The following is a 14376-nucleotide window of genomic DNA, read 5'->3' as shown; positions in this document are numbered from 1 at the left end:
TTGAATTTATGCCCCCTTAGGTTCGTAATCTGAATGAGTGGAAGAATCCCATCAGAATTCAGTGTGCTCAACCCATTCAAGGCCTTATACACCTCAATGATCACCTTGCCTGGTGCCTGGTCTCCAGCCACTGCAATTTGTAGAACTTAAGCCTCTCTTGGTAAGAGGATCCTTTCATTCCCCTCACCAATCTTGTTGCCCTTTTCTGTACACGCTGAAGCAAATCTACGATGTTGGTACAAGGTCGGCAGTGGAGAGCAATGCCACTTTCTTTTGCATATATATCCAGTGAAATAGCTGACAAAGTAAACATGGTAATGAAATGTGCTTAGTACTGTAAAGATAGATATTTTCACTTTTGCAACTGTCAGAAAATAATACATCAAGGAGTCTATTTTCATTTATCACTATAGATAATAGAAAATCAAAATATACCACTGTGATGATTTAATTTAGGAATGTTTTGGTATTAACCTTGTTTCTGGACCACAGTAATATATTATTTCCATGCTGGCATTTACAGAATTGTACCTATTAAGCAATTTAAATTGTAGCAACGGTTTTGTAGAAGAAATTGACTTTTCTGAATCACAGAAAAGAAATCACAAAAAAGTGTTACTTTAGAAATGACACTACCACATAATTAAATGATATGAAAAAGGTGAGTGAGCTGCTGAATATCAATAGTCATCATTGTTTAACTTCTACCACACCAAGGAGGTAATTTCTGGAGCTGAAAAGAGCAATAACAGATAAATATAGCTTGTTGGCAAAGTTGGAGAGACCACTTACTGGATTGAAGAGGAAACTTAGCATAACCTGCCTCTGAGCCTGTGTTTATTCAAGAAATAGCCTTAAGGCTGTTTTTGGATTTAAAAATAGAAATTAGTGAGGGTTCTAAGAGCAAGACATTTAATGTTAGTGGTTGGGGTGAATATTTCAGAAAGAAATGCAATTAATTGTACCAGATGCTTAAGGGAGGATTGGGATAACCTGCTGCATTTGTAGTATCAGGCTATCCTGAACTTTTTAAGCAAATTTTTAAGCAAATTTTAATAGAAATTGATTATATATGCAGTCCAAAACAAGACTTATTTTATTATTTTTTTTTTTTTTGGAAAAAAAAAAATAATAAAATAAAAAAAAAAATAAAAAAAAAAATGCTTGATATAGGATTCATTTTTTTGGTTTACCTCTACTCCAGTGCCAATTTACCACTTCCAAAAACCCAAGAGCAATTACAGGTTACCTGAGGTCTCAGAGGTTCTTTTAGTGGCATGGTGTGTCGGGAAATTAAGAAATGGAAATTAGGGAGAAAATAAGCACTTCAAATTGCATAGAGCGTAATCTGCCTTTAATTTCTTAAAGGGCTACATATTATTCTCAGCCATTCTGCGATACTTCCTGTACCACTTCTTCAGTGAATGCCTGAAATGCTCTACTTATTACATCATCAGCCTGGCACCTCCATAGCCAGGTGAGCAGGAGCAGCAGTATGTAGCACCCGCTTCTTGATCAGACCGGGGTTCGAGCCCATGACCACCAAATACGGAGGATGTGGAAAGGTCAGGGTATGACCACCGCATATCCCCGGAGCAATATGGCCTTAGTTGCTAATGCTCCTAAAAACCAAATAACACAACAACAACATCATCAGCCTCACATACCAAGATATACCAATGTCTTGGTACATGAGGCTGATGGTAATGGAAATGGGTTACCATAGAGAATGTGTAGTGGGGCATTTGATTCTTGGCCAAAGACTGGAACAGACAAGCAGTGCAAGAAATTTTTTGATTCTTGAAAACTACATGGACATATGCTTTTGTTGAAGCATCTACTACAAGAAATTCTAATGTCATATTCCTGATGCTATTTTACCAATCTTGAAACAGAAATTAATGTAAACCTTTTGCTTTTGAATCGCTGTCCATAAAATTGCAGGACACGTAGCGAAAACATGCAGTGTTGCATTAATCACACATGCTTCACTTATATGACCAAAGCAACAATATTATTGGTAGTGCATTGTTTATTGGTATTATTTTTATTTATAGTTAAGAGATGCTACTCAAAAGTTATGATAATCATAACTTTTTGGGTAGCATCTCTTAACTATAAATAAAAGTAGTGACTTAGAGCATTTCCCTTCTGTGTGTATACAGAAATGTGAAATATGTGTATAAGTAAAACATTGATTTTAAAATAATATTTGGAAATCTATCTGATGATGCTCTAATTTTAAATATTTAATATTTTTTAATATATGTGTATCTAGGTTGCCTTTAGAGTTGGTGTTAGTACAAAGTTAGATGAACGTGTATTTGCCATGGAACAGATGAAGACAGTACCCTTGTCATACCTTTTGACATATATATATCCAATGTTATATCCTGTGCATGCTCTGGATGACAAGGTAAGTGAATATTTATAGAAAAAGTCATGTGGTAGATGTTTTTACCATGTTATCAATAAATTGAATCATTTAATTAGCATTTCTGATTTTCACTGAAGGTGGTGCTAGTTACATGGTTCAAAGAATGTTTCATTTCAGTTGTAGTATACTTCTACATACTGTAAAATTATACTCCAACAAACAGAAGTTGAAATATTTACCTTTGGGATGTTTTGGTAACACCTTGACAACTAAACTGACTGTTGTAAGCAGCTGAATGCTATTGATACAAGAAATAAACAAAATAGTTTTAAAATAAGTATAATTTTACATGGAATATCCTTTGTGACTGTAAACAACAGTATAATTTTCAATGTGGTCTGTTGTAAATCAGTGGCATTCATTGTACAAAATAATTTTTCGACATTGATGGAAATGATGGGGTGATACTTAAAAATGTAAGCCTTTGAAGCCCCTAGTTAAAATGGAAGTTTTGCTTATTTCCACTAACAAAGTCATCTATTTTTTTTTTAATGTGAAATTCAGTCTTTCTTTAAACATTATGAAATTTATTTCTTATTTTCCCTCCTATGTCTCCATGGATAATTAATTTCTAATTGACATTTGTCTGCTTCATCAATATCATTGCACTGCCTGAAGATAGTCCACCATGCTTCTAGTTTTGTTATGGAATTAGATAACCAAGCAAAATGAGTCTCAATGAACAGCAAATGTTTTCTAATGAAACAGTTGCCTTAGCAATGCTGACACCTGCTGAAGCTGCAGTATCCAAAGCATCAACAACTTTTTTTTTTAAAATAGAATCAAAGTTTTTGGAATAAAACAAGTTCTATATGTAACCATATTTCCCATCTTGTCAGAATAGACTAGTGGAAAAGGAAGACCAGCTTGCATGTCCTCCATAAAAGCCACTATGTGCATAGAGGCTTTGTATGGAGATCCTCATTTACATAAGAAATAACTTTATTAACTTTGCCAAAATTGTCTCAGATTGTGTCTACAAGCATATGTAAGCCAAGGACTAAGCAAGTAATCTGGATTAGATTTGAATAGAAAACTTGTAATGCAGCTTTTTATAATATACGGAACAGCATCACTAACAAAAATGAATGACATTTTTTGCCATGGGTTGATCTCAGTCTGGCCATAAAAACAGCAAAGAATCACCGAAAGTTTTTGCATTTGAGGTAATTTGCATTTTAAAGAACCTTACAACCAGGCAAATTGTACAAGGATGTCTGTCTGTCTAATTTCCCACATACTAAACATAATTGCTATAAGCATACATCCAGATGACGTTTTCTTTAATATTTTGTGAATTTTTCAAATATCATCATAAATATTAATCTCTTGAAGTATGCTGCAATTATTATTGGACTCCCCCTACAAATGTGCAATGTTGTTTTTGTATGTTGGTCAGTGGGGAATTTTTTTTCTTCATGGAGCATTCATGTGCACTTGTGCGCGCACGCACACACACACACTGTTCTGTCACCTGTAGTGAACTATTCTAGGATTGGCAACCCATGATTCCATAACTTAAGCAGATTTGATTTTTTTGGCATTTTCAATAAAAGCTTAAACCTGCCTGTCCCATAAATTTTTTACAGAAAAACTGAACTGCTATGTTATAAGTTCAAAGAATATACTCTTATTCCACATCTATGATGTCATGAGAATTAAAGTAAAACATTGTTGACATATTTTCCCATGCTAATGTTATTGTAATGTTCACAATATGTGAAAACTGATCAAATATTCGGTGTTGCTAGTAATATTCATGTTATGCATTTATATGTACTAATGTTGGTCGTCCAACACCTAGCGTTGGACGACCACTAATGACTAAAACAACTACAACATGTACATGGACATATACAAACACTTATAATCTGTCTAGTAATAACTCACAAAAAATAAGTTAGGTCAAAATGATATCCATAGAACTGTTAGTAGGCTAATCACAGAGATCCATAAAAAATACCTTGTGTTCCAATTTTTATTAATTCCACGAAGAAATAGTAACGTATTACAAAAACTTTAGGATATGCTGTGAGATATGTGAAGTGAAAGCTGTTTCCTTTTATACACCGATGAGCCAAAACATTGACCACTGAGTCTTTATGCACATCGAAGCAACTGCAGGTGAACTACGATGTGTGTGCGGGTCAGGACACTATAAAAAACACTTGATACCAAGCTCCATTAATCATTGTTACTCTTGTTCTTCAAATGGGAAAGGTAGCGGACTTTAGTGAGTTTGATAAAGGCCAAATTGTAATGGCCAGACAACTGGGTCAGAGCATATCTGAAATAGCAGCTGTGGTGAGTACCTACCGAAAATGGTCCAAGGATGGTAAACCCACAAACCGCCGGGGAGGTGTTGGATGACCACGGCTCATCGATGCTCAAGGTGAGCAAAGGATGGTACGTGGCAACACAAGGGTGGCTGTGGTGCAACTCGGCCGTAATTGGAATGCTGATGGAGGGAGTAATGTGTCACAAGACAGTACCTTGAACCATGCTGAAAATGGGGCTGTGCAGCCACAGGCTGCTCTGATTGTCCATGCTAACACGGTTCACCAGCGACAGTGCCTGCAATGGACACAAGCAACGAAACTGGACCTTGAGTGATTGGAAAAAGGTCATCTGGTCCAATGAATCACGTTTCCTGTTGCACCATCTGGACAGGCGGGTACGTGTGTCATTTGCCTGGGGAAGTGATGGCGCCTGGATGCACTGTGGGACAAAAACAAGCCGCTTGTGGCGGTGTCATGCTTTGGGCGATGTTCTGCTGGGATACCCCTGGGTCCAGTCATCCATGTGCTGGGCACTCTGACATCTACCACCTACCTAAACATCATTGCTGACCAGGTACACCCTTTCATGGCAACTGTCTTCCTCTGGCGGTGCTGTCTATCAGCAGGATAATGCGCCATGCCACACCGCCCGGATTGTTCGAGACTGGCTCGCGGAACATGAGGAAGACTTCCAGGTATTGCCCTGGTCTCCAAATTCTCCAGACATTAATCCCATCAAGCATCTGTGGTTTGTGTTGCAACAGCAACTCTGATCTGCGGTGTCTCCACCACGGACCTTACAGGAGTTAAAGGATCTGCTGGTTACGTGTTGGTACCAGATACCACAGGACTCTGTAGCCAAGTGGTCAGGAGTGGGAGTGCAATAGCACACACTCCTTGAGTAAACCGGGGTTCAAGCCCCTGACTGCTACGTATGGTCGATTTGCCAACCCGCACTGGACCAGCATGGCAGATTATGGTCCATTTCCCTCAACATGAATTGTTGAGGAGGCTTCCATCCTGCAGTGGATTGATAATGGCTGCAGTTTACTTTTTTTCTCTTTTTTTTTTTTAACCACTGGACACATTTAAAAATCTTGTAGCGTCCATGCCTCTCCGGATATGAGCTGTTTTGGCTCATCGGTGTGTATATGGGATAGTATGATCCATATATCAATTTAACAAGAAGAGATGTAACCATTAACAGATACACTGTTAATGGTTACCTGTTGTGTATCTTTTTATTAATAAAATAAAATAAAATAAATAAAAAAAAAAATTTACCAAGAAGTAAATTATTGAGGCAGTTTGAACAATTAATTTAAATGTAACATCATATAAATATATTATGCTATAAATAAAGTAATATGTCATGAAATAACTTGTACAAATATTTAATTTGTACAAGTTATTTCTCAATAAACTGACATATGGCACCCTGTATTATTATGTTAGTTAATTAGTAATTTATTAATTGGTGAAAAGTTAACTGGTTACTTTTCCACTTATAAAAAATGAAAAATCAACTAGTTTAGTGGCGCCTCCGTAGCCAGTTGGGAAGGAGCAGCAGTGTGTAGTACATGCTTCCCGGTCTAATCGAGAAGCATGTGCGTAGTACATGCTTCTTGATTAGACCGGGATTCGAGCCTGTGACCACCAAATATAGAGGATGCGGAAAGGTCAGGGAATGACCACCGCATATCCCAGAGAAATATGGCTTTAGTTGCTAATGCTCCTAAAAACCAATTAACAAACAAACAACTAGTTTAAGATTGGGGTGAAAATTCCAGAAATGCAACCTAGTATGTACATTATTTAGCTTGTTTTTATATATAATTATTATTTATTGTTTTTAATTTTTTTTGACAAACCAGTGAATTAGACAGAAAATAAAGAAATGGTTGACGAACTTGTTTAGTTTGCTCAGATATACTTTTTAATCCTGATTTCTTTATTATATAATCTGAAATGATCTATTAATGATTAATATTGATCATTAGTATTAACATTCCTTTATATCATATATATCATCTCTGTATTTAATGATAATATTAACATATAGGCCTAGAGATCAGTTGCTCCATAGTCTATAAGACATATCTGTTATATTTTGATTATATTATCCATATACATATTTTAGTGTTTTAACTGCACGTGTGCGTGTGTGCGCGCGTGCGTGCGTGCATGCATGCATGCATGCACTTATCTCTATATTTGTTTATTATGTTTGTAGAATGCCCTCCATCAAGATGATACTATTGTTCCTCAACCTCCAGTACTGCAGTTGTCATTCGAGAAGATTGACCGTCACGGTGCCTATTTGCTTGACACGATAGATGTGATGTATCTTTATGTTGGTCGTGCTATCAGTGATAACTTTTGTGTTAATGTATTAGGAGTTACTAGTTTCAGTGCCATTCCTGAAGATATGGTAAATATTTTGATTTTAATGATGTAAAAAATTGTGTTAAAATTTTGGCTATTAGTTATAACAAATTGCTATATTATTTTTATTTATATATTAGCATTAGTAGAGGCATATGATGAAAACAAGCAAGTTTATACAGCATCAGCCAGAAAAAAAAAAAAAATAAAATAAAATAAAAGCATTTCACACCTCCATTTGCAATGGAAGTTTGTTCCAGCAATCAACTACTCACTGGCTAAAGTCAAATTTCCATACATCTGTTCTACAAATGTCTTTCCTCAATTTGAATTTGTCACCTCAGGTTTGTAATCTGAGCAAGAGGAAGAATTTCATCAGCATTGAGCCTCCTCATCCGATTCAAGGCCTTATACCTCAGTCAGATCACCTATCAGGTGCCTAGTCTCCAGATGCTGAAATTTGCAGTACTTTAGCCTTTCTTTGTACCTTCATTCACCTCACCAATCTTGTTGCCTTTGTACTCATTCTAGCAACTGTGCATCCTTCCTAAAATGAGGCCTCCAGACCAGTATGCAGTACTCAAGGTGTGGCCTGACCATTGTCTTATACAAAGGAATAATCACATCCTTGTCACTGCTAGCAAAATTCCTATATATCATTGACAAGCCCCCGTGACCTGCTCTGCACTGCTCAGAAAACTTCATATCGTCTGACGGCACAATTACCCCAGTTAATGACAGTCGTTGCTGTCATTAACCACCCTGCCAATCCACATATCTGCAAACTTAGACATTAAGCCTAATATACCTTCATCAATATCATCGATAAATGTACAAAACAACAATGGGCCCAACACTGAATCTTGGGGACTTTACTAATAACATTAGTCTATGAAGAGCAGTGTCCATTGATTACCAGTATCTTCTCCCACCCAACCACCCTTTATCCATTGTAGCAACTTGCCCTTAATGTGTACTGCTCCAATTTGTACAGTAGTCTTCCATGTGCAACAGTCAAAAGCTTTCCTGAAATCCATGATATCAAAATTATTTTTTGATTCCAGTTCCTTTGTAACCACATCATAATATCCATCAAATTGGTCAGGCAAGACTTTCTCTTAACAAATCCATGCTGTGCCTGAATTATTACTACCATCTTGTCTAGGTAATCCTGCAATGCTTCTTTAACCAGTGACTCCATTATTTTTCCCATAACAGAAGTTACGCTAACAGGTCTGTTATTACTCGCATCACCCTTTAATCCCCATTTGTGATTTGGGGATACATTTGCACATCACCAGTCCGTGGGGACCTCTCCTGAGTCCAAGGATGCTCTCATTATTATGGCTAAGAGTTTGCTTACTTCCTTTGCTTCCTCCGTTAATATGATTGGATTGATCTCATCCACCCCAAGTGCCTTTCTTATGTTTAACTTCTACAATTTCTCTTCCACTTGGTTATTACAAAATCATTATGCTCCCTGTTAGAGTTTAATAAGCTTCTGTCCTCCACTTCCTTACAGAATTCCTCATGTATGAATGTAGATACAAAATACTCATTCAGTTTGTCAGCTATCTAAGCAGGATCATCAACAGTCGAACCATTGATATCAAGTGGACCAACCATTTTCATCCCCTTTGTTCTAGAGTTTATATCATTAAAGAAGTCTTTGCTGTTTTTCTTTACATCCTTTGTCAAAGAATTCTCATCTGCCTTTGCTTGTCTAACCTCTCTTGTGACTTGATTACAGATTAGCTTATATATACCATAGGATTCTGTGTCACCTGATATTTTATATGCATTCTATGCATTTTTCTTTTCTTCTCTGCCATGAGTCTCATTAGTTCACCTGACATCCATTTTGGCCTAAACGTTGAATAGTATTCTATGCTAAGACAGTAAATATTATCATTTGAAGGAGACGTGAGTCTTTCAGTACTGATTGTGGGTCTATGAAACATGAGAGTTGGGGTGGGGGTCTTAAAATCAGATTCTTATATCCAAATTATAGGCTGAAGAGTTCATAAATGCCGAATTCTGAAAACAGAAGAAATTGAGAAAATCTGTATTATATATACTCTGTATTATATATAATTATTTCACTAAAATAAAGATTATTATTTTTATTTTGTTCAAATAATTATTACCATTGATTTAGATAACTGACATGTGAATGTTGCACAATGAACAGCTGCATCAAACTGATTCATCACCTTACTGTTTCTTCTTCCTGGAGCTGTCTTGGAGAATGGCATCTCTAAACTTTATCCTTATTCTAAAAGCAGTGAAAAGAAACTGCACTTCCTGCCATGTTGATTTTGCTAACACTATTGTCACAAGCATTTATCACTTCAGATTTTGTTTTGGATTCCTCTTTCTTTTCCATCCATTTTAGCTTTTCTTAAAGTGTATTTTAAAATTTTCCCATGGAAAGTAAAGTTCTAAATGATATTGGAAACAAATCCATATTTACAATTAAGTGTAACTACCCACGAAAGTGGAAACATGGAAATATAAAGCAGTTTCTCTATGTGCTTGAAACGTGTTCTGTATTCCTTGATTATAATATTCTTTATTTCCTATAATTTTCAAGTTTTGCTCCTAATTGATGTAGTATAATAAAATTATATTATATAATATATTAATATAATACACCGATGAGCCAAAACATTATGACCACCTACCTAATATGATGTTGGTCCTCCACGTGGAAGCAAAACAGCTCGTACCCGGCGAGCCACGGACACTAAAAGATTTCTAAATGTGTTTTGTGGTATCTGGTACCAACACGTAACCAGCAGATCCTTTAACTCCTGTAAGATCTGTGGTTGAAATGCTGCAGATCGGAGTTTCTGTTCCAACACAAACCACAGATGCTCAATGGGATTGATGTCTGGGGAATTTATTAACATTATTAACACCTGACACATGGGACTCCCTTCTCTGGGAGTAAGTTATTTGTTAATCTGAAATGTCAGGTGCCAATAATTCCTTCCACCACTTCCAGATTATTCATGTACTGCCTTGGTCATGAAATAAAAATTCTAACATGATTCTCTACAGTCTTGTATTTTTTAAAAATTAATTTAAGCTACAATGTTTCAGTAGTATTTATTAAGATAATGTATCCTATTAATGCATTATGTATTCTACTTGCCTGCAAATGAAAGCTAATCACTGTGGTGAGTGGACCTTTTGATCCCTGACATGCTATCATGTTTTTGTTCTAAGATATTTATAATAATTTGTGTAATCCACTTCAGTTTTCAAGAGCAAGGCAGCCTGTATTCAAAATGAAAATTGCTGTAATAATATTCTAACTGAAGATAATGGTGTGGTGTTAGCTCAGAATTATTTCTTCTATTGCATTTTTGATGCCAGTTTTAGCCATTGAATGCTGCTAAGCTGCATCTAGCAATTCCATCTATGTATGGTTATGCAGTTTGTGGCTCAGATTATTCAAGTTGATAAATCTGTACACTTTGCATCATTTGTGGAATTTCATAATTTTAAATTCAAAAGTCATTCATTCAACTTAGATCAGTTATATATGTTTTCCCTTCTTTTTTCCTCCCCTTCACACTAATGAACCATCAGGACAACATTTGGTTGGGAATTGCTTGGTGCATTGACCAATTTGATCACAGTATGCCGGCGTTTTGATCACATTGTGTGGTTTATATTGTATTTAGATGCCATCTTATGTAACATCAGCACGCCATAAGAATAGTTGGATTAACATTAGCATATATACAGGGTGGTTATAAAGGCCTTGGCTATTTAAAAAAGTAAAGCTTTTATATGGTCAGGGAGTTTTTATTTTTTTTTTTAAACAAAAATAGTGTTCATCACCAGGGGCAATGGCTGGAGAAATTGCTATATACTCATTATATTGAAGATGTTCTGTAGATTCACTTCATTGAACTATGCAAGGTTTGTTGCATAGATCTGACAGATATCATGTATATGACCTCTGACAGATCATAAGCCTTTGGCCATTCTTTTCTTTGTAATGGTAACAATGACTCATCAGTGAAGTGATAGGACCATATCACACAGTGTCTGATTTCCAACCAGAATAAGCATATTTTGGTTTCACACAGGTTAAAAGTGCTTCAGTCTTGTTAATAAACCTATGATCTGTTGAAATGTACTGCTTGAGTATATGCCCATAGACAATTGCATAATAAATAATATTTGTCATCCCAGATTGTGGTACTAAATACTAGTTATCTGCTTTGATATTTGGTTTCAGTCATTTTAATTTTATATTGCTAATCACATATAAGTTGAAAAATTATAATTCTCCATGAGAAGAATGTGGTAGAAGAGGTAAGCACAAATATCTGAAGCTGAAATTTTCTCTTAGAGGAAATTGTACACTTCATGTTATTACAAATGTTCTGTCAAACCATCCAAATCTGACATCCATTATCTGGCACCGCCCATTTCTAAATACCAACACATAGGTAACAAAACAACCTATGTTTAGGGAAATGATTGAATATGATGAATCATCCAAGAATGGAAAATTTGGTTTCTGGTTGCTGTTATTGATATTACAGAGCATCAAAATCATTAACCATATTGTACTAGTGTATTAAATGTATAGAATTCCTCTATTCTCTGATGGGATTCAAACCCAAATTTCACTAAATGAGTGGCAAGTTACTATGATAATAGTTCTCAGATTGGCTGCTCCAAAATAGCATCTTAGAGTTGATCGTGCAGGGCGAAGATTTCATCACAGAGCCACAAGTTTTTTACCACACTCCAATGATATGGAAAATTTATCAAGAAAGAGAAAATAATTCATTTTATTTTTACTGTACTACGAAATATTTGTTACTCCTCTTTTTTGGTGGTGAGAATGGAATACAAGTTCAACTGTAGAAATACAATATTTTTCTCTTTCTTATAACTATAATTTGACCACCAAAAATTTGGAAACATCCAAGATCTGGCAAGGTTCAAGGTCTGAGGCTGCTGGATTTGCAAGGTTCAGCTTTACATCAGGTGGATTTTATACTGTTCTAACAAAATATGCAGCATATCAGTAATAGAATCCACATCTCTGTCCACCAACATTTGTGATTTCTTAGCCATTGTAGAAACTTGGCTTTCTCCTGAATATGAGCCTTATGCTGTTGAATATTATTTTTGTTTGTTGTTTCCTTCTGTCATAACACAAAGAAAGGTGGAGGTGCTTGTTTCTTTATTACAGAGGACTTCTCTGTCTTTCGGTAGCTTGCACTAAGCACCATTTTGATGCCATAGTAGTAAGAGTTGATATAAGTACTGATCGCAGGTGCCTGCTTACTTCAACCTATCTCATATAATATGTTAGGGGACTAGCACATGGATGATGTCTTGTCACTAAGCTTTAGGTCATTATAATCAGTATTGGAAACTTCAGTTTAGCAATGTATCTTGCACTTTGTCATTCAGCATTTTATAGATCAGATAGATCATGCAGTGTGCTTGCCTTTCCCTTCCACAAGTTGTAGTGCACATATATTTGTTCACAGTGTTTACCAATGCTGCAGCTTTGGTCTCTCCCTATTGTTTGAATATAATCATAGTCCTTTTTGAGCCAATATCTCTTTCCCAGTCAACATTGCAAAGGGCAATACCTCATTGGCTAATGAGAAAAGGGGCTAGTTATCTCTCCAAATATCTTAAGGGATAGTAATACTTTTATTTCAAACATTTCCTTGATTGTCTTGTCTAATCCTCATCCTTTGCATACAGTATAGTGTGGCCATAAATACTATAGCCACACTATACTGTATACATTTTCCTCCCTGAGAATATCCTGGTGGAATGAACTTTTTTTTTATCCTTTTATTTAAAAATAACTGCATGAATCCCACAAGGGTAAGTTGCAATTTGTTCAGTGTTTACAGGCACGTTTTTAATCTGGCTAAAGAGCTCCATCTGACTTTGTTACTACTATTATTTGTTGTAATTATTAATTATTCAACAAATTTATACTGTGTAAACATAGTTTTTTTTTTTTTTTTTTTAATTGCTGTAACATATGGAACCGAGATCTGGGTAAGAAAGAAATTGAATGAAAATTAGAATATTTAGAAATGAGAGATATTAAGAAAAATAAATAGTTTTAAGAAAAAAAAAAAAGTAAAAGCAAATAAGGTGATATTGGCATGTAGAAAGGATAGGAAAGGCAGATTAAGATATTCAAAGATACAAAGCAAAAATGAATGGTAATATGTAGAGGCAGACCAAGAGGAAGGTGGATAGATGGTATCAAGCAAGCATTAAAAGAAAGAGGGCCTATTCTGACTAGGGCCAAAGGTGCATTTGGAAATAGGATAACATAAATTTTTCCAAAATCACTAAAATAAAAATATAATAAATAAAATAAATTGATCTTGTTGAAAGGAGCAAATTTTGGTAGCATTTTTTGAATTGGCACATTCAATGTAAATCTGTGTATAACTTAATTTTAATTGCATAAAATTTTACCATATTCTGATAACTGCCTTTTTTTAAACAGTGAAGTTATTTAAATATTTTTTATTTCATATTTATATAATATTAAATTAATATTACACAAGATAAATAATATACAGTAGAGCATTGATAATCTGAACTAATTGGGACTGGGGGTAGTTCGGACTTCTGATTTGTTCGGATTTTCAAACTTATCAAAAATATTGTTCTGGTGACTAAAAAAAAAGTAAGTTTAGAAATAAAAACTTATTAGAAATAAAATATGAATAAAAAATGTATTTTTATTCATAGGTAACAAACAAATGGAACTTTCCGTCACAATAATACATAGATAACAAAAATTACCATACTTATTTTTTGCTGCACCATTTTCTTTGCTGTCAGATCTCTCTTTTCAGCAAGAGTAGTTGAGTTGGACAGTATTCAGTTTGTTGTTCGTACCTAGCCCTCATGGGTAGCACAGTTGGTAGAATCACCACCCTCCCTACCCTGGGTGTAAAAGACCCGAGTTAGAGTCCCGTCAATGATGGGAAGAATTTTTATGGGCCTTTTTCACAATGTGGCTGAGAGAGAAAAACTATGCTACCCTCTCAGGTGAGGGTAGCATAGTTTTTCACCCCGAAACTTGGGTTTTTCGTCCAACCAACAGAAAATCGACTGCAGAACACGTAATTTACAAACAGTATACACCAGTGCTTCTCAAACTTTTTTTTGGATCACCGCCCCCCTAAAAAAAGCCAGGGCTTTTTTTTAGCCAATCAATATAAAGTGAAGCTAAATAACTGAAATTAATATTTG

At 35.4% G+C, this 14376-nt stretch overlaps 1 protein-coding gene across 2 annotated transcripts in view; it reads left to right on the top strand.

The window, feature by feature from the left end:
- Sec24AB (Protein transport protein Sec24AB) overlaps window positions 1-14376 on the top strand; it is a 298277-nt gene that overhangs the window by 264369 nt on the left and 19532 nt on the right. For both annotated transcript variants that reach the window (XM_090378021.1, XM_090378020.1), the window contains 2 exons: window positions 2279-2416; window positions 6950-7147. In XM_090378021.1, coding sequence (XP_090234147.1) covers window positions 2279-2416; window positions 6950-7147 — 336 coding nt within the window. The remainder of the gene's footprint in view (window positions 1-2278; window positions 2417-6949; window positions 7148-14376) is intronic.

This window comes from Mastigoproctus giganteus, chromosome 7 (genome assembly GCF_048544385.1).
Source record: "Mastigoproctus giganteus isolate SK-2022 chromosome 7, ASM4854438v1, whole genome shotgun sequence".
NCBI classification, from domain to species: Eukaryota; Metazoa; Arthropoda; class Arachnida; order Uropygi; family Thelyphonidae; genus Mastigoproctus; species Mastigoproctus giganteus.
The sequence above is the reverse complement of the archived record's forward strand: the minus strand, read 5'-3'. Positions and strand labels throughout refer to the sequence as shown.